The sequence below is a fragment of the Curcuma longa genome, unplaced genomic scaffold (genome assembly GCF_044706935.1).
Source record: "Curcuma longa cultivar G26 ecotype Majalengka, Jawa Barat unplaced genomic scaffold, ITB_CL_G26_1.1 contig_21923, whole genome shotgun sequence".
In the NCBI taxonomy this organism is placed as follows: Eukaryota; Viridiplantae; Streptophyta; class Magnoliopsida; order Zingiberales; family Zingiberaceae; genus Curcuma; species Curcuma longa.
In genome coordinates, this window is record NW_027431770.1 from 44,132 (window position 1) to 65,605 (window position 21,474).

General features: G+C 33.7%; 1 protein-coding gene across 2 annotated transcripts; it reads left to right on the top strand.

Annotated features, from left to right (window-relative positions):
* The first annotated feature begins 1,642 nt into the window (after positions 1 to 1,642).
* LOC141817796 (serine/threonine protein phosphatase 2A 55 kDa regulatory subunit B beta isoform-like) lies at positions 1,643 to 20,118 on the top strand. Of its 2 annotated transcripts, none has more exons than XM_074705426.1 (14): positions 1,643 to 2,008; positions 3,872 to 3,975; positions 4,064 to 4,159; positions 4,242 to 4,361; positions 5,703 to 5,900; positions 6,151 to 6,242; positions 10,544 to 10,662; positions 11,545 to 11,668; positions 11,801 to 11,924; positions 17,438 to 17,506; positions 17,623 to 17,714; positions 17,802 to 17,879; positions 19,290 to 19,357; positions 19,443 to 20,118. In XM_074705426.1, the coding sequence occupies exons 1-14, from the start codon at positions 1,885 to 1,887 to the stop codon at positions 19,574 to 19,576; spliced, it is 1,542 nt and encodes a 513-aa protein (XP_074561527.1). In that variant the 5' UTR covers positions 1,643 to 1,884; the 3' UTR covers positions 19,577 to 20,118. The 2 variants fall into 2 exon arrangements, with proteins under 2 accessions (XP_074561527.1, XP_074561528.1); XM_074705427.1 differs by having other exon boundaries at positions 5,703 to 5,897.
* The last annotated feature ends 1,356 nt before the right edge of the window (positions 20,119 to 21,474 follow it).

Here is a 21,474-nt window from a genome sequence, read left to right on the forward strand (position 1 = left end):
TGTGGAGAGGTTCCTCCATCGAGAAGGAGAAGATTATAGTCGATTTCTATCGGGGTCTGATCTGCCGAAGGATCGAGGGATCGTCCACCTTACGGACACGCCGAGGAGTAGGTGCATCATCTCCGAACCTCGTAAATCCTTGAGTTAGCATGCTGATCTTCGTCTTCCTCTGATCAAGTTATTGTTTCCGCTGCGTTAAACGAAGACGAAGGAAGAAAAGGCGAAAAGTGTGGACGGCTATTCACACCCCCCTCTCTAGCCGGTATCCAAGAGATCCAACAGAATTTGTCAGGGATAAAAGAGAACTAATCTTAAAAGAGAACTAGTCAGTAAAAATGTATTATTAGGATTAGAACTTTTCTTTTATACTATGTCAATTGACAGTTTCTTTATTAATCTATCAATTGACCAAGCACTTTAATATCCCTATAAATTGTATCCCTTATGTGTAAATCATCAATGAGGAAGTTTTATTTCTTTCTACTTTTTCTTTTCTCTAGTTTGATTACCTTTCTTTAACAAAGGAAAAGTAATGAAAGTAAAATATTTACGCTCTCCTTAGATGGAAGGGATGGAAAGTTCATTAATATAATATGTGTTACCTTGTTTGGGAGGAAAGGAAGATGATTTCTTAAAAAATATAACATAGGTAGAGGACAGATGAGAAACTATAAAATTCTATTAATATTGCATGTAAAAGTTGGGATATAGAAGATCCTAAAATGGACAACGCGCGTGCTCTTTGGATAAGTCCATGTCCTTAGAGGATAAGAAAAAAAAGATTAAGGTTATCTATCTCTGTCTTCTTGAATCTTGCCATCGAAAAGATTTACGATAAGGATTGATGTTGACGCCGACGTCGTGGAGTGCGAGCGGTTAGACACTAGACGGTGACGACGCGTGTTATGTGAGGAGCGACTGCGCAAAGATGAGATATCTAAATAGATGAGTTAATTGAGAATTAATATTTTAAAATAAAGATAAAATTAGAATAAAATATTTTTGAGTTCTCATTCTCTTTCTTTACCCCTAATTAAATCATGATGTAAGAAATTCTAACGATTCATAAACATGGAAGAGTAAAGTTTACCCTTCTCTTTTCTTTCCTTTCTTAATTTACTCCATCCCAAACAAGGATCAAAATTTTTCTTTCCCTTATTTATCCTCTCCTTCTTTTCCTCTCACTTCCTCCCCACATAAGCGTAAGTTAAATTGTGACTGCTAAGGTGACAGATACATGCAGATGGTTAAATTGTAGACAGGGATGCTGCGACCACCCCTTCTTAATTTTTTAATATAAGTGGGATAAAAGTATAAAAATGAAGCATAATATTGCATATTAATAATTCTTTTTTAGCCCTCCAATATGAATTTTTTTTGGATGTGTGGCTATATAACTTTGATCGAGCTTATTTAATTTTGAGATTGTACACTTTACTTTGGATATATACATTTACCTTTATATAAAAAAACTTATTGAATTAATAGATTTCAAATTATTTAGAGTTCAACTCTAAATTAAAGAACAAATTGGGGGCAAATAGAAAATTGTCCGCATATTGAGGTTGGGTTTCATTTATTTATTTATATATAAAAGGAGGGACTTTAGCATTATTGTCTCGATGGCAATGGAATGATTGATTGCTAGAGAGTGAGATTAAACATGGCTCGGCCTCGTTAGGGCGAAAGCAAGAAGGGCAACAGCAGCGAGCGACCGAGGCAGCACGAAGATTATCAAGATTCTCTGCACCCTCTTCCCTCCCCCGTCGGTCATCCTCTTCCTCGTTGGAAAAGCCAGTCTAAATTTGACGCATTGAACTGACCCGGTCGCTCACGACGCACCAGTACAAGGGCATCTCGCGGGAAAGGAAACCTGGTCAGAAGATGAAGGGGAGCGGCGACATCGTCGCCGGGACGACGAGGGCAGAGGCGCCCCTGCCTCCGCCTCTAGAGTGGAAATTCTCGCAGGTGTTCGGGGAGCGGACGGCGGGCGAGGAGGTCCAGGAAGGTATGAGCTTTTTGATCCCCTACTCAGATCGGTTCTTGGTGGTGCTAAGTGAGCTTAGGATTTCGCTGGTTTTTTTTTTGTTCTGTCTGAGCCGACATTATTTTTTTCTCGCTACTCTGCTCATAGGTCTGTAACCAATAATGTAGATTCGGTTGGTCTACGGCCGTAGATCTCCCTATTTTACGTAAAGGTTGAAACTTTTTGTTTTTCGGAAGCAAAGTGTCTTAATAGATATGAAGTTTTTGTCTTACTGTTTACCTTCCGTTATTTGTGATTGTGAACTGCTTAGCTGCTGAGCTTGAGATTATTGCATGGAGAAATAAAGTCGGGGATCCACGCTGTGCTGTGGTTATGAAAGATTTACTTGACTTTCTGGATAATTCTCTTATCGTAGTCATGCCATGTACATTCTTTGATTTACTATTAACTATTGATCTTTTCAGTTGGTTCATCATCTCTTTTCAGAAGACCACTAAGTTTCTCATATTCATTACCAACCTATACAATTTCACTAGTAAACTGATATGCTAGCATGAGATGGAACTTGAATAAAGGTTGATTGATCCTGTATGCTCAAGTTAACCTAAACATCTCAGAGTTTCATGTGTGCATTAAATATAAACAGCTTTTATCTATAGAAAAAGATGATGATCCATCTTATCAAAAGATGGCATCATATTGTCTATCTGATGATGGTACTTCTTAGTTCTTATGATGGTACTTCTTAGTTCTTATGTTTGGCACGATTAGATGGTGCCAATACTTTATTTGTTGTTAGATCAATCTTGCATCTAAGTTGCATCCATGGCCCAACTCTTTTTTTTCAGTTGTGTTTCCTCCTCGCTTAGTAGAGGGTTGATCAATCTCTTTCCAAGCTAATACTTATTAAGCTGGATAGATGAAGACAAGTCAGGACAAAGGATATAGGCTATGACTTTTTAGTTTTTTTGTCGAACCTTCAGAATATTATGATTTATCTATCAGAGATTATAAATGGGACCTGTGAGTTTCTTTTTTTCAATTCTAATGAGTCCTCAACAAAGAAAAATCAGTTCAATGGACTGCTTCTTCAATGTTATGGCAATGAGATTAGGTCTCCTTGAGCTAGGAAGAGAAGGTTTGTTATTTTTCTTTATTTTTTTTAACGAATGAATCTTTCTGGTAGTGTGACAACATCATTTCCCATCTATTTCTCTTTCTTTCTATTTTCTTTGTGTCAACCTGCATTTTATGTGTATGACCTCAGTCCATTGCTGCTATTTATATGAATTTGTTGTGTTTTGGGATATTGGTCACTCAATCTGTACATATGACACTTGTCTGTATTTGGTCCAGTTCTACCGACTTGTGAGACATCAGTTGGGATGCTACAGACCAATGTTATTAGTAATGTCTATAATCCTTATTAAGACGGAAGGGGTACCATCAATTCTTCTTGTTATATCCTTGGGAAATGCTTTGCTAGTACCTTATTTCTATCTCTTTACCCTTTATCTAACCTTCCAAATAAGGGAAGTAAAAAACTGTATTTAGAACTACAATTTTCTTGGATGACATGTTCTCATCATGATTGACTATTTTTCAAGACTTGTATAATAGCAGGTGTTGGTTTCTCAAGTCTTTTGTTAAGATTTATTCATCTAATCTGTCAGAAAATTAACCAAATCATATTAGGAGCACTGGTAGTAGTTCCACACACATAATTTATTGTTGTTTCCTTTTTTTATTGATCACTAACAAAATTACCATATTGAATATTCTGGTCATATCTTCATGTTCTATTTTTAATAATTTATAACTTTCTTGGCTTCTTCAAATCCTGTGTCTTGCCATGTGACAAGCTTGATGTCTGTTTCATTGCAGTTGATATTATTTCAGCCATTGAATTTGACAAGTCTGGTGATCATCTTGCCACTGGAGATCGAGGAGGACGTGTTGTTTTGTTTGAGAGGACTGATGTTAGAAATGTATATAAAATCCATAATCTCCATTCTTGCTTGTGCCTTAGTGGTTGACTAACTTTTTTTCCTTCACATTTTCCATTTTAATCTGCAGCATGCCTCACGGAAGGAGTTGGAAATGGATGGCAATCCAATTAGTAGGCACCCTGAGTTTCACTACAAAACTGAGTTCCAAAGCCATGAGCCTGAGGTACAGTGTGATAAATGAAAGCTATTTAAAGTGTACCCCGATTTGAAATAGAAGCGTGATGTGTTTCATGTTCATATTTCAGTTTGACTATCTTAAAAGCTTGGAAATAGAGGAGAAGATTAACAAAATCAAGTGGTGTCAGACAACCAATAATTCTCTTTTTCTTCTTTCTACCAATGACAAGACAATTAAGTGCTGGAAGGTAAGTCTTTTTCTCACTCCTGAGATTTTCATGTTTCTTCTTTGATCAGTATCATACAACATTGGCTTTTCATTTTGAAATTATGATTCTATATAAACTGAGAAATTCAATATGCTTGTTAACTTTTTGACTACACAAAAATGTTTTCTTTTTCAGAATAATATTGACACAACACCAAATTGAACTATTGAATATGTCAGGACAAAATTGATAAAGCAAATGGGGATAACTATGTCACATAAAACAAATTTTGATCTCACATACAAAATTGAAATGAGATTCTTTTATTAACTAAAAAATTGTCCTCATACATGGAATTGTAACTTGACAAACGCCATATCAAATTTGTTGCATGTTGAGAACCTAAGATCACGACACTATCTTCCTCAATCTCCCATCTCTTCCTTGCTCTTATGTGGTTTAACTGTTCCCTTACCTCCTTTATGGTGGCAAGTGATCACTGCTGATTTCTTAAAACATCCATCCATTCCTTAATCCATCTGACTTTTATTAACTCTCCACTGATTTTGCTGCTGTAATTTTAGTTCTATTTGTTTTTGTTCTATAACTTGAGAATTTGGACAACTTTGTATTGGTAGCGGTCGATTTTGAGAATTTGTTGAGTTTTCCAACTATGATATGTGAGGTAAAAATTTTCTTTGAATAACAACAATACAAGATTTTACCCCTTTTAACTCACTTATTGAGACTTGGTTGCTATGTAAATAACTTAATAGAAAGAGATTAAAGGAGTAAAATTCATGTAATTTATCTCACGACACTTTAATGACTGTTGTGCCATACTAGGCACTCCAAGTGCATTACCATTAAGATTATAGAAAATTGATAATTTTCCATTTTTATTTTTGTGCATTTGCTTTCATGTCTATTTGTTGCTTCTTTTGTATTATTTTGAATTCAGTGATTTTACATTAAACTTCATCTCTTGGATTCTTGGGTAAGTTTGCCTAGGTTTTCTATACTGTATTATATTTCTATACAGTTTTTTTTTGTAATAACATATAATATACATATTCTTTCTAGCAATTGTAAGTTCATCTATTCTTGTTTCACTTAAAAAATTGCTATAAGGAGAAATAGAACTGTGCTTACACATATAGTTTAGTGAATCATTAGTTTCATTATCCTTAACAATGCATAAAAGTTATAAAGAAACTCATAATTCTTTTGCATTTAGTTAAAAATTACATATGATTTCAACTCATTTTGAATTATTGTAATTTTCCAAGAAAATTGATTTTCGTAAGTTTATAGTGAAATTTGACATTGTAGATATTTGAAATTTTAGTCCACTAATTGTTCCTTTCTGAAACTAAATAGGTGCAAGAAAAGAAAGTGAAGAAGATTGCTGAGATGAATATACATGCTTCAGAAAACGGGAGCATTGCGAGCTCAAGTTCAAGTACTTCTACGAGTTACTTGCCAAATGGTGCTTGTGCTGAAATACCCCACAATCACTTGAGCAATGACCTCTCTTATCCCTCTGGAGGTTCTGCATCACTACGTCTGCCAGTGGTAGTTGTACTTAACTATGCCTATTACATACAAAGCATGATCTGAAATCTAGATGCATAAATAGAAAAAATCATTCAAAAGGAGTTGATCCCTGGAACAAATTGACTAGTCATCTATAGCCAACTAGCAGATCTTGTCATTCAAAAGGAGTTTGCATATGCGTCGCATTTACCCAATCATTCACGTATTTTGGGTTCTTATACTTCTTTGCTACTGTTCCATTTTTCAATTCATGAGTTCTGTTGTACTATAGGTGACAAGCCAAGATACATGTCTTATTGCCAGATGTAGAAGGATCTATGCTCATGCTCATGATTATCACATTAATTCCATCTCTAATAACAGGTGAATGGTTCATCTCCTACAGTTCTATTTTCTCTCTTTTCATTTCTACCATGTTTAGTTACTTTTGTGACAAAATTCTTTGTATCTTCCATTCAACTTGATGTTTTTGTTTTCTTAGGCATCATTAATGTTGTTATCAAGGCAAATTTTAGATAAGATAATTTCCGGGGACTATGCAATTAACGAATTCCATGTATAATTTTGAATAGTTCAGTCAACCTTTTGGCATGACAAATTGAGTGAACCTCTATTGGCAATTATTCTCTTTCTAGTTGATATCTGTCTCATCTGACAAAATTATTGTTCAGATTTGGTATCCTGACGGGCCATCAATTTGTTAGGGATATATTTAAATATATATATTTGATGTCATTGTCTGTTGAGGTGTTGCTTTACTGATTTGCATCCCTCATAATTTCATCCTTTCCTAGAAAGACATTTACGTCTTGTGATTTTATTCAGCTTTAAGGGCAATGGTATTTAATCACTACAAATGTGGGACTATGTCACCCTTATTAATGTTGTGAGGATGACACCCCACATCAGTAAGGTGTGAGGAGTACTTGCCTTCTTAATGCTCAAAGTCCTAGTTATCCTTTGAGGTTCCTTTCTGTAAATGGACGAACTGTTAGTGTTTCACAGGTCTGAGCCAATATGCAAAAAGGTCATTGGATGTTCTGCACATTGCTTTGAATCACTTTGTGGTTACTTATCTCGTTGGGTGCTATCTGAAAGAAATGATATATCTTAGGCATCTATATTTATTTTATTAACATCTTGGTGGTAGAACGAAAAAGTACAGGAGAAAGCGAAGGAAAAAAGAATAACCTATTAAGTTATTATACATTTGTAAGAACAAGAACTTAAAAAAGTATGCAGTAGTTGAGAAAGAGGCTAAGAAAGTGGTAAGCGAAATCAAGAATGAAACTTTTGAACGCTTATATTGGTAGCTATATACAAAAGAAGGGTAAAAGGACATTTATAGAATAGTTAAAGCGAGAGAGAGGAAGATAAGAGTTCTTATCCAAATAAGATGCATTAAAGATGAATGCAATATAATACTAGTGAATGATGAGGAAATAAAAGAGCGATGGAAGATGCATTTTCATTAACTTTTTAATGAAAGTTTAGATGATAAATTTAACTTAGGTAATTTAATTAGGTCAGAGGCGTATATAAAATTTAAATTTTTATTGTAGAATCCAAATTTCAGAAGTAGAACAAATTTTGAATAAGATTTAAATGAAAAAGCAGTAGGATCCGATGATATTTCAATAAAGATATGAAAGTTTCTAGGGAAGCAAGGTATTGAATAAAAAACTTATGAAGTTATTCAACTTGATCTTGAAAATGAAAAAAATATTTGATACGTGGAGGGTAAGTACTTTAGTCTTCTTATATAAAAACAAAGGAGATATATAGAATTATGCAAATTATAAGGGTATTAAGCTAATGAGTTATACCATGAAACTTTAAGAAAGACTAATAGAAAAAAGATTAAAGAAGGAGACCACGGTGATCGAAAATCAATTTGGATTTTTGCTTGGAAGGTCGACAATAGAAGCTATACATCTTCTCATACAACAATTTAAAAATATCAAGAACAGAAGCAAGCTTCGTTGACCTAAAAAAACTTATGACAGTCCTGAGGAAAACTATATGTAGAATTCTAGAAAAGAAAAGTGTTAGTATAATATATATTGAAATAATTAAGGATATACATGAGTATGTAATAACAAGAGTGAAACTATAGGCAGATTAATCGAAGCATTTCCTAAAAGATATATCAACCCTAAATCCCTATCTTTTTACACTAATCATGGATGAACTCACTAGACACACTCAAGACACGTTACCATGGTATATGTTGTTTACAGATAGGGGTGAGCAAAAATTTGGTTAAACCGAATAAACCGACCGAATCGACCAAATTTAAAAATTCAGCTCGGTTATTTTGGAATTTCGATTATTTTTTTTAAAAAATCGGTTAATTCGGTTTGGTTTTGGTTTTAAAATTCTTTATTCGATTAAATCAAATAAACCAAATTAATCAAAATAAAAAAATAATTTATAAATTCCTAAGTAAGTAAACTTATAAATCTCTAACTAATTGATAAATTTTTCATAATATTTAAAAAATTTAATTATTTCGGTTAATTCAGTTGAAAATCGAATTAACCGATATTTGATCGGTTTGATTTGTTCGATTTTTATTTGAAAATTCGGTCGGTTCAGTTAATTCAAAAAAATTTGGTTCGATTTCGATTAATTCGGTTCGGTTCGTTTTAACTGAATACTCAGCCTTATTTATAGATGATATTATTTGGTGATGAGACACGTGAATGAGTAAATATTAAATTCGAATCTTGACGGGAAACACTAAAAGTGAAGAGTTTTAGGTCGAGTAAAAACAGAATATAGGAATTTAAATTTTAGTAATATTAGAGGTAATAAGACAATTGTTAAAATAGGAAATGATGAGTTGTTTGTAACTGAGAGTTTTAAGTATTTATGTTTATTTTTGCAAAAGGATGGAGTGGTTTAGAGATGTCTTATATAGAATACAAACAGGATGGTTGAAATAGAGGAGAGCATTATGTGTTCTTTGTGGTCGTAAAGTACTTTTAAAACTTAAAGAGAAGTTTTACAAAAGGATGATAAACCAACATATTATATGGAATTGAATGTTGGGTTATGATTTGAGCACACGAGTAGAAGATAAGAGTTGCAAAGATGAAGATATTAAGGTGGATGTGTGGACATACGAGGATGGACATGGTAAAAAATGAGAACATTAGAAAGAAAGTAGGAGTTGTACCTATTGAAGGAAAACTCCAAGAGATATGTTTAAGATGACATAAACATGTACTTAGATGACTAATAAATGTTCCAGTTAGGCGATGTGAAACTATGACAAATACACATATTAAACGAGGAAGAGGAAGATCAAAGAAGACTTGGTTAGAAACGATAAAATAAGATAAAATTTATTTAAATATAGATAATGATATAGTAGGGATAAAGTCCAATGATATAGAAGGATCCATATAACTGACCTCATCTAGTGGAACAAAGCTTGGTTATTGTTGTAACATCTTGGATGGTAGTCCTTGTAATCTGCTACAATTCTTTTATACAGCACGTTAAAGGAAGATTTGTCAGATTTCAATAGCTATAATTTGAATTTGGATTTATATTCAATTTCTTAGTTAGGAAAAGGTGCATGAAAGATTTTGCAACAGAAATTGGTCCTGCTTCTACGAGTATGCTTTCTCAAGAATCTTTTTGATGATTGCACATTGACCTGGAATTACATCAAAGGTGTATGACTCATGAATCAACATTTGTATGATATCCAATCTATTACCATTGGCCTCAAGTTCCTTTTTTATTATTTCATTTTTAAGGAGACATTGTCTCTTTTTAATTATCATTAGTTATTACTTCTCTGCAAAAGTTGCAAAAGTTCAGATCTCAAATTGTCAAGCCAAAATAAATTTTGGCTACATATTGTGACTATACAAGACTTTATTAGACTCATAGGATAGCAGCATCTTGGATCTTAAAACTTATCTGCCTGCATAATCCTTGTTCAAGAATTTCATTTAGAATATCTGCTAACCTATTGGCTATCACTTGATCCACATTGAATTCTGGATATAAACAATTTTGCTTGAACAATGACCTTGTTTGGGGTGGTGGAATATCTTTTGCCATTAGTTTTCCCTAATATAACAGAGTGCCTATGCAATCAATAATGGAATTCCTGTGCTTCCAATGAGAGTTCTCAATATTCTTAGTCGCTACACTTTGAACTCTTTCTTAAGGTTGAACTCCTATTGCAATGCTGATTATATCTTCTTGAAATAAAGACCCAGTTCAGCCTAGCTATGGTCCAGCTGACATTATTCAAACTCAGACAATTATTCTGAAAGTCTTAGAAGTCTGAGGAGTTGATGGAGATAAAACCAGACAAGAACTGCGTTTAGTTCATCATCCATATGGACTGTATGGGCTGCACCATGAGCTCCTGGAGGGTTCCAGTCATGATCTGGCAAGCTCAGTAACAGCAGAAACTAAATCATTCACCTTCAAGTGTGAATTAGGCTGAATAGTTCTGATTAATTTTCTAAATGCTTTTGGGCAATCCTCTTACTTTTTTTATGAATATTCAGGAGCTTTCTGCGACATGGTATATCATTTCTTAAGTAGGGAAATTGTTATTTAGTTGCAAGTATGTTCAAAGATTACTTGTATTGTGAGACTTGATAAAACTAATATTGATGCTCATTTATGCTCAGTGATGGTGAGACATTCATATCAGCTGATGATCTGCGAATAAATCTTTGGAATTTGGAGATCAGCAGTCAAAGCTTTAATATTGTTGATGTGAAGCCTGCAAACATGGAGGATTTAACTGGTATTGCACAACATTTGTTTTATAGAAATTTCAATACACTGGCAATCACCAACTCAACAAAAATTTTTTTCATCAGTTTGGTTTTCTTAGAGTTTCTAGCTAACTTAACATGACATGGGATAAGGACTTAAGACGCTCCCAAATTCTAGATGTAAATCATCATTGGAACCACAGTTGTATAGGCAATCCATACTTTCTTATCATTGTATGTGAATCTGATAGATATTCTGTATAAGCCTTGTAAAAATCAAAGCAGCAGATTAATCTGTTGAACATTTTGGTCCTAATAACATTCTTAGCTGAAGGCCTAGGATAGGACAGATTAACAAAATCTGTTGGGAAGGAATTTTTCTCTGCCTGATACTTATCTTTGAATTCATCCATTTTGTTTGCTGTTTTTATGTGATTAGATCATATTCTTTTGGCGATGGGTTAATTCTTGATCCTTATCAACACTGGGAGTGTGGATAAACTTGCACTATAAGATTTCTCCATCCTTCAGTGAGAATTCAAGAGCCTATGTTAATATTTTCCCGACACTTTGTGAATGCCAAAACAGATGTTTGGAAAAAAATAGAAGATGGCCATATAAGATCCTCTTGTTTGTTTGTTCAGGGCTTTTCTCTTGTGGGACATGTTATATGCTCATTGATTCATGACAAGCTGTCATTTTGCAGATGTCCATCTCTCATATTGCTTCTCCTCTAATCTTTCTGCATCTTCATGTATCTTAATTTCTTGTAATTCATTGTTCTTTGTTCAGAATATATCTTAATTCGTTGTTCTTTCTTGTAATTCATTGTTATAAAACTATTTTTGTTTTTTAATACTTCAATTTTTGTTTTTCCAATTTATGATTTTTTTAATGGTACAATCCATTAGAGGTGATAACATCTGCTGAGTTTCATCCAACCCATTGTAACATGCTGGCATATAGTAGTTCAAAGGGCTCAATCCGGCTCATAGACTTGCGGCAGTCCGCATTATGTGATAACCATTCCAAGATGTAAGTAATTCTTATCTTACTATATTCATCATTATGAGAATGAATGAAGAAAAAAAGTGCTAGTCACCAGATTTGTTTTCATCTTAAGTTCTTGATGCCATCTAACATAGAAGTGAGGTATTTGATCAACAGGTTGGACGAACGTGAAGCACCTGGTTCACGATCATTTTTCACAGAAATTATTACATCAATTTCAGATATTAAATTTGCGAAAGATGGAAGATATCTCCTTAGTCGAGATTATATGACCCTTAAGGTTCACTCTCCTTATTATTCTTGGGTCATTTGTCTTGTCTCACTACATTTATGCAATCCCTTGAGCCAGTGTCATTTTGGCATACATAAGATGAATAAAATTAAATAACCAAAGTATTGTTGAGTAAATTATGGTAATTTATCAGCTTGTCGGGTCTATTAGATATTGGTACTCATCAGATTTTTCTAGCTAGGTTTTAGGTAGTCCAAATTGCTTTGGGACACACTCGACCACCTATGGTTACTTCTGCTCATAGTTCATGATATTAGATAATTTTAATGGTTGATACAACTCAGGGATCAACATTAGCTGATTTAAGATTTACACAAGAAAACATACATCAGCTTATGGTTGTCTCAACGGCTTAGCATCATTTTGATAGTTGGTGGTGGTTACACAAGAAGCACCATCATGTTGGCCTTGTTCTCATGGAGAGATGATAAATTAAAAGATGGTTCTCATGCAGAGATGATAAATTAAAAGTTGGTTATAAAAAAGTTGAGAAAATGGAAGGGAAAAAAAATCTTTTGGCCTTTTTCCTTGAATGGATGCATATAGATGTTGAACAATTTCCTATTGGAATCTTTGTGACGAAAGAAGCCATACTAGATTTTAGACGCATTGTAATTTCACATTGTAACAAGATCTCAGGCGTTCTAATGGTTTCGAACCATCTTTAATGTTGATTGTCAATCTAGATATTATTAATTATAAAGTTAGATAAATAAGTATCAATTTCTAATTTATCTCAACAATTTTTAATTTAAAAATCAATTATTTTAACAAATTCTAAAGCTTTTAAATTATTTACAACTCTTATAAATAATTTTTTTTAAAATGTTTCATGATCAAGTTAATTTTATAAAATTATTTTGAACCTTTTAATATTCTAATTGAAATATAATTAATACTTAATTAATTTTAATTTATTCCTTTCAATTTAATTGCATAAATTAAGCCTAATTTTGCAATCAAGCTCTCTAATTAAATTTAATTGAATAAATTAACTCTTAATTTCTTCCAATTAAATCCTCTATTAGTTAATCAAAATAATTTCCTCTTAATTATCTAATAACTAATTAGAATAATTAACTCTCAATGCCTATTAAGCCTTGAGTAAGTAACAATATAGACATGACAATTTACTTATAACTCTTTGATTCCAAATTAAAATTCTTCTTTAGGTGTGCAAACTGATGGGAATGTCTTGAAAAACAGTTCCGGTGAATTCTTACAAAACAAAATTTTTCTGAAAACGATTTCAAGTTGCCCTCATAGTTAATCAAACCAAGGTTTGATCAACGCATTTAGATCATTAGGCTCTTGTGTTTGGTTTACAGGATCCGAGATAAAAGGAATAATTTAATTATAGCGGAAACATTAAATTATACCTCTTCTTTACGGGATGTCTAGAAGGAGTTGAAGATCTCTCGATCTTCTGTTATATTCCTCTCCTCTTCTCGAACGTTGTGTGGGCAACGATCCTTCGAGATGATTCCACCAAGTCTCTTTACTCCGATGGCAAGAATGCAAGCAATGAAGCAAGCTCTTCTTCCTTCTAGTTTTCTCTTCTCCTCCTTCTTGTTGTTGGCCGCCGGCCCTAAAGGAAGGGAGGGCTTGGATTGCCGGCCACAAAAGAAGAGAAGAGAAGAAGGAGGGTGGGCGGCGGAAGGCAAAAAATTTGCTTTGATTCTCCTTGGCCGGCCCTAGAGGAGAGGAGAAACCTTTTGTTGTGTCTTCTTTTGCCTCCCCTAAACCCCTCTTTATATAGTTATGTCATCTCTCAAAATTTGGTATGATTATAATCAAATCAAATCTTCTTATCCAGATTTGAAAATCATAACCAATTTTGTCTGCGGAAGAGATAAAATTATGATTCTAATCAAATCAAATCTCATCTAGATTTGATTCTAATCAAATCAAATCTTATCCAGATTTGATTAGAAAAATCATAATTAATTTTCTCTGCGGAAGAAAATTAATAATTTCGTAACGGAAATTTTAATCGGAATTTCTTAACAAAATTTTTCTCCGGAAAAATAATTTCAGAAATTCTTAAAATTTCCTATCTGAAATTTCATATAATTTTTTTAGGTGGATACGAGGTTTTATCCATAGGCTACAACAGGGACCTAGAGGAGAAATTAGTTTTGGCCTCCTGATGGACTTGGGCTTCCTGTGTTCTCCCTGAACACCCAACTCAAGCCCATCAATAATAACTCATTCCACTAGAGAGTTATTATTGCACTACCGCACCAATCCCATATTATATTATGAGCTCCTTCTTACTATAAGTACATTAATCTCCCTGTGTTTAAGATATCGTATGTCCGTTAATTAAATGAGTTACTGACAACTCGAATTTAATCAACTTCTGATTCCGAGAGTAGTACCACTCATCCTTTATTATCATGCGGATTTAAGTCCACCTGCAGGGTTTACATGATAATCCTTTATGAGCTTCTCAAGGGGACATTATCAGCCTAGATTATAGGACACAGTTTCCTTCTATAATCAACAACACACCATGTACATAATACTACTTCCTAACTCATCGGGCCTTTTGATCTATCGCTCTAAATCTCACCCTTTGATGAATCAAAGAAGTATATACTAAGTACATGTGCTTGTTATTATATAGGGATTAAGAGCATGTACATTCATAGCAACAGAGGTTTAGTTCGATTATATATTCAGTATAAATCGAACAATCCTCAGATGATCCTCCTCAATACACACTGAGTGTACTAGTGTAATTCTATAGTCAAGACAGACTAAGACCAAATTACACTAAAACCAGTCCAATGGTTTGTCCATTCCATCTTGGTTGTGAACACTGTTTATAATCTATAAGGAGCTGATAACATGGTCTTCTGTGTGTGACTCCGCATACCATGTTTATCTACAATATAGATTAAATGGACACTTGCATAAAAACTAAATGCAAACATTGACCAAAAGTAATTCTCATTTCAGAATATTTATTTACATCGATAGCTAGGATTCTTGTATACATCCCAACTTTAATTATCCTCTAATAAGACATCAAAACTCTCATTACTCTAGGAGTGGTGAGTTCCATGAAAGTCTTTTTAAGTGGCAATTGCCAGCAATGCAATTTTTGTTATGATCTTTGGGTAATGTATGGCTAAATAACTAGAGGGGTTGAATAGCAATTGTTCCTAAAAATACAAACTTATACTATTCTTGCTATATATAGTTTTTTGGTCATACCAATCGCTAATATGATCATGTAATGTGGTTCAGAACCCTTGTTCCCACACTACGACTTATAACTCGTCATTGGTGAGTCATGCTTGAAAGCTCGCTATCTTTTTGCTGCACAGATAATCTTTGAAGGTGGAGAAATCTCTTACAACAAGAACATGCAATCAAGCTTACAGAGAAAATAAAAAAGAACAAGGAAAAGACTTAATATGATCTCAATAATCATTATACTGCTAGCCTTTAAAAAGATCTCCTTGCTCCCCTTTATATAGCCTTTAAACACTTCAAGCTCCACTTTCTATACTGTTGATCTGTCACCCATCAGTCTGCTAATGGCTACTTGATCCGACTGCTCCACTATAGCCCTTAGGTGATCGAACCATTGCAATGCAACTTTGCCAAATTAATGACTCCTTTTGACTTTCTTATTATAGCAGTAATCGACTAACTATTGTTCAATCGACTATTCAATCGATTTAGCTATGACCAGAAAGATTTTGTTCACTAGCTGATCAGTCTAAGTTGACTTAGCTCACCAATCAATTAGAATTAACTCCAGTTGACTAGAAGCGTGATTATTATCATCCTAATTATCTAGTCTAATTGAGATTTACTCTATTCCATGGATACATGTCTCTCAATTCTCACATCTCGCATACCATATCTTTCCTTCCACAACCATAGCTTGACTTCATCACCAAGGTCTTCTCTCGTCAAATTATTTGTGTTCCTCGGATGCACTGAGCCCATGACTCACTTTATGTGTCATCTTTTATGCTTCACCTACGTAGTTCATCTTTTTCTATCTCTCATCAATGTTGCGCCTCGATGCTCCTTTTCTTGTGGTCCTTCGGATGACCCATACCATACTTCTCTAATCTTTAGTAGACCTCAAGCCACCAAGCCAATCAACTTAGTCGCGCTAAGTCATGCTCCACGAGCTACTCTAACACCACCTCAATGCTTCTCTTCCTACCCCTTGAGAATATTGCTTATCCTAATGGAACACATTTATTCAATATAATTGTGACTGACTCCAAAGAATACCGATTTGAGAAATTTTCTCAATTGGTTTCTACTATATATATTTTTTAATTGGTCGCCCACTAAATTGACTAGCATTATACACCTTTTTTTACTAAGAGTAATAGTTCTATCTTAACTGTTCATTCACCTCCATAAGACTAACAATATACCCACTAACAACAACAAATGTATATGCAATCCTTTCAAGGATTCAACCAGTAAATGTCAAAGTATAATGATCCTCTTATAAGATGGATTAACTGCATCCCATAGTTGCTAGGTAAAATATAGTTCTCATGATCTCATATGCGTACTTGTCTAGATATTAACGTGTCTATAGGCATGAGGTCACTTATAAATATAATATAGTCGAAACATACTATATACTGATTGTACTACAAATGTTCTATTTCAATATCGTTATGAACAAAGATTATCTTGTATGTTTTAAGATCGTATCACATTATAATTAATCGATCACTAAAGCAACAATACTGAACTTTCTATTACAATCTACCATTTATATAGAAAATAACAGGATTAACAATAAAAGAATAATTTCATTAACACAATATGCAATTATATCATAGGGATTCTTTACAATTTCATTATCTTTAGGACACTATCACTACCATTTTCTTATTCTTAACAAGGGTGATAAGTTACGTAGGTTGGATGCTCAAATTCATTAATTCAAATATTCATCCTCTCTCTTCGTTGAAGAAAGAAAAGGGATAGATGATCCATCTGCCAACTCATCTCTTGCTCCCATTTTATCCTTTATGTGTGTACTTATATGGTTTAAACAGTTCATAACCAAGTTGGGCATGCTATTTCAAGCCTATAAAGTTGTACTGTGACAACCAATCTGCTGTACACAAAGCCTCTAGTCTTCACAAGAGGACAAAACACAAAGATTGTTTGTCATTTTGTCATTTTGTTGGGCGGAAGTTGCAATTTAATAAAATTATCACATTGTTTGTTAGCTCTAATGATTAATTAGGAAATATGCCAATTCTTTAAGAGGAACTATGATCGAGGATAGTTGTAACAAGATAGGTTTTCATAATATTCTTAAGCCAGCTTGTGGACAGAATGCTAGAGACTTAAATATAAACTTGTATCATCTTTTGTCTGTATTTTCTGTTTCTGGTTAGTAATGGATGGGAAATGGTATGGGATCTTTTTTTTTTTTCCTTTTTATCTATGTGAAACTTGTTCTCAACTATCTCATATGGTTTTATTTTGTTGTACAATAGCTATGGGACATAAACATGGAGTCTAGTCCTGTTTCAACTTTTCAAGTCCATGAGTATTTAAGGCCTAAGGTAACTGCTTGGTTTAGACAATCTATATTTTCTCTATTCTGAATTGAGATTTAAGAGTTTTTGGTATACAATACTGTGGATGGATTCTGGTGACCATAGTCTCTTTTCATCTGCAGCTTTGTGATCTCTATGAAAATGATTCAATCTTTGATAAATTTGATTGCTGTCTCAGTGGTGATGGGTTGCGTGTTGCAACTGGGAGTTACAGGTATACTTCTGCAGTTATCTAGTGACGATCCTTCATTATTGCTGCTTTCTGGCATGTTTGTCATATTCTACTGTCTGTGAATTGCAGCAATGTTTTTCGCGTATTTGGTTGTGTTCCTGGCAGCGATGAAGCAACCACATTGGAGGCCAGTAAAAATCCAATGAGGTACTGAAACCCTAAATCACTCAAGCATATCTTCTGTTATAGAGTTATGCTCTTAAGGAATTATTGTCAGGGTTAACTGGAGGTGGACTGCATTGGTTAAGAGGATTGAAACTAAAATAGTAGAAAGTTACTGACCTTGGAATGTTGTAAAATAAGATTGATTTCATTGACTCATTCTCGTAGAAGTTTATCTATGTCAAAGAGTTAATGTTATCATAGTTATGTTGTGTTTACTACATAAGGTGTTTAGTTATTGGTTTTGTGTCAGAATCTATGGTGCAGTCGTTCTCCTTATTAAATATTAAGAATACTAATATAATAGTTATTCTCACATTTAGGCATTGGAGCTAGCCCTCTCCTAGGTTTATAGTTGTGTACAAGAGTGCCCGTAGCATTATGGGAGCTTGTGTGTTTGATGTGATGAAACAGCCTCTCCTCACCTGTTGCAATACCCTAATCTTCTCATAATGGTTCCTTAACTCACAGGTTCCTCGATTCTGATATCAATATTCCCTCTTGGCTAAGATCACAAACCTTGCTATCATTTCTACAAATCTAACACCAGATCTAACTATGAGGTCAGATCTTTCCTGACGACCGATCATCTAAAGAAGCCAAATTCAAAGATCTATCTGCTGTAGCTCCAATGTCTGTTCATTGTAGCAACAAAGAGTTGTACTTTTCCACAACCGACCATGATATCTCAATCATCACAGCCACCCTTGGTGTCCTCTTCCAGCATGCTTGGTTGTAAGGTGTTCTAGTGAGTGAAGATTTGATGGCGTGCTCTCTTCAAGACGGTGTTGATGGCGCCTTGAATTCATCTCAATTGAATTGCTGCTGCAATGATTGCAATAGTTGCATCTCTTCAAATGGCTGTTTCATCATCAGCTGATCCTTTCTGAAGATCCTGAGCTACCTGTGAGATTCTAGAATTGAAGATATTTTGCACAAGTTGAAATTTTATAATAACTTTGAATGTGCATGAGAGGGAGTGTTGGGGCCTATCTGCAAATAATTAGGCATTTATTAGTAAATATTCAAATACACATGAATGAAAATGTAAAATGATAATAGTATATTATACATGTGTAGAGGACCACCTAATGAATTAATCCTACATCAAGCATCTTCATTTGTTTGCTGAGTCCCTCTGTTTAATATATCAGGAAACTTCTGCTTAGTGGAAGTGGTTTGTGACACATCTTGGGTGGTTGTATCTGCATCTATTTTTCACCTTCTCTCTTTTCAATGTTTATGTCATTTGGAGATTGGTTGTGCCTTTGCTTTAATTTACATGAACTTACATAGATGGGATAAAATTCACTTGGCTGCATTAGCTCATCTTGCATGATAATTGAAGTTTCAAGTATGGATTGATTTCCTCTTTTGTTGAAAACCCCATTATAGGCTGCAAGCGCAAGCTCTTCCAAAACCTACAAGGTCTCTATGCAACTTGACACGAGTTGTCAGACGAGGTTTGGGCACTCCATGATTTTTTTTTTTTTTTTTGCAGTATATTCTTATGCATTCTGTTGTCTCATGTGAATTTAACTGCCACAGGTTCAGAAAGCCCTTCAGATGTGAATGGGAATTCATGTGATTTTACGAGCAAATTACTCCATCTAGCATGGCACCCTACAGAAAATTCTATTGCGTGTGCTGCAATGAACAGCTTGTACATGCTCTATGCATGAAGATGCGACTGGACGGAGTCTCATTTTGCAACTTAGTCTTGATTTGTTTCCAGAGTCAATTAGCTTTTGATGTTCGATGAGCACGTACTGGGGCCGTTAGTTGCTTCAAAAGTTGGACTTCTAGTTCGAAGGTTCTTATGATAAATTTTGTGGAACCGATGGAAATCTTGGCAAATTTTTTGAATGCCCCACCCACGTCATAGATCTGTTGCACATATGGCACAAGGTGTTTTCATGTTTCCAAGTATGGCAGTTCAGCATTTGGAGAAGGGTACAGTGCCTGTGGGATGTGCGCGTAAATGCGAACCGAAGCTTGCAAAGGTTGTTATCCAGCAGTGCTTGCATCAACATCACACACTAACACCCCTCAGCTTCTTGATCTCTCTGGTCAGTTTAGCAATTTGCTCTGTGTAATGTCTATCGTCATTGATACATATATATATTTATAATCTTTCGAATAAATACGCTTGGATGCCTTGTGTATGATCACTTGTATGCTTCACATCCGTTTGTAGTTAACCCTTCAAGACTCTTTGCTTTCATAGTTCATTGCCTGAACTCAGTCATGCTCCTTGCAGTTCATCTCATGTTCTTTGATATTCATTGGTAGGGTTTTGCTAGGTTCTCATCAGTTCACCTTGCAGCAGTAAGCAAGTGAACACACCAAAGCAATAATATAAGATGGAATAAGTGGGTTGAAGTAAATATTTTTGAGCAAAAATCAAATGGGCATTCATCATTTATATTTTTGCCATTTGATTTGAACTGTTCGAAATGTTTTTATAATCCAGAAGTTAACTGTTAGTTTGTGTATGTTGTAGAAGTTAGATGTTAACTTTTGTAAGTTGTAGAAAGCTTTATGTTTATCTAAAGATTTTATCACATTTTGATTTTATTTTTTTTTTTTGAGTAATAATAATGATTAAAATAATATTTTAATGAATAAAATAAATAAATATTATTTGATCACGATTGATCGTGTAGAAATTAGCAATTGTAGAAATTAGTTGTTAGTTTTTATATGTTTACTTAATGATAGATATTTCGGATAATTCAAATCAAATGGGGTCATCCATTTGATTTTAATTAAAAATGGAGTGCTGATATTAAAATGGGGTGTTCAATGCAGAAAATAAAAAATATCCTTAATTATCCATACATTCAGCTCTAAAAATATCACTTTACATATAATTTAATAACTAAAATATTTCCCTTCACTCTATTTTAAAGCCATTGTGACCTCTATATATTATTCTAAGAGTAAGAACAATTGAATCTCGACGAAGTCAAATAATATCTATCTTCGTTTGATCAATTATTGTAATTTTTTAATTTATCTCTTCATAAATGATCATAGAGTCGATCATATGGGACAATTGGAGTAGCGAATTTTACCTTTCTACATAAGAAAAGAATAAGAACAATTAAAATTATACCATTAGAAAAATTTTAGTTCAAATTGTATATCATTTTAGAATAATTTTAATCAAAATTATTTAAAAATAATTAAGTCAAAAGTATTTCAAAATAAGATACGAAAAGATAGTTCAGTTACTAAATTATAAATGGAGTACTATTTTAATAATTTTTTAAAGGGCGACATCCTTATGGCACAGATAATTAATTCTTTTTAATCTTTTACCAAATTTAGTTAAAAAATTAGATTACATTTGTTTTTAACTAAATAAATTTACTTCGGCCAGAGTGTCTCAAACCAGAATAAAGTTTTAGTTTAAATATTTTGTTAATTACAAATTAAATTAAACTAAAATATTTTTTAATAGTGAAATGATTATTATTGTGATTATATTAATTTGTGTTCATCATCTATAAAATATTAAAAAGGCTAAGATAATATTGGGGCCAAGATTTTGTTCAGCAGTGGCACTTTTGTAATT

Coding starts and splice junctions, on each gene's coding strand:
- LOC141817796 (XM_074705426.1), top strand. CDS start 1,885: ATGAAGGGGAGCGGCGACATCGTCGCCGGGACGACGAGGGCAGAGGCG. Junction 3,976..4,063: donor AGAGGACTGATGTTAGAAAT/GTATATAAAATC, acceptor TTTAATCTGCAG/CATGCCTCACGGAAGGAGTT. Junction 4,160..4,241: donor TCCAAAGCCATGAGCCTGAG/GTACAGTGTGAT, acceptor TTCATATTTCAG/TTTGACTATCTTAAAAGCTT.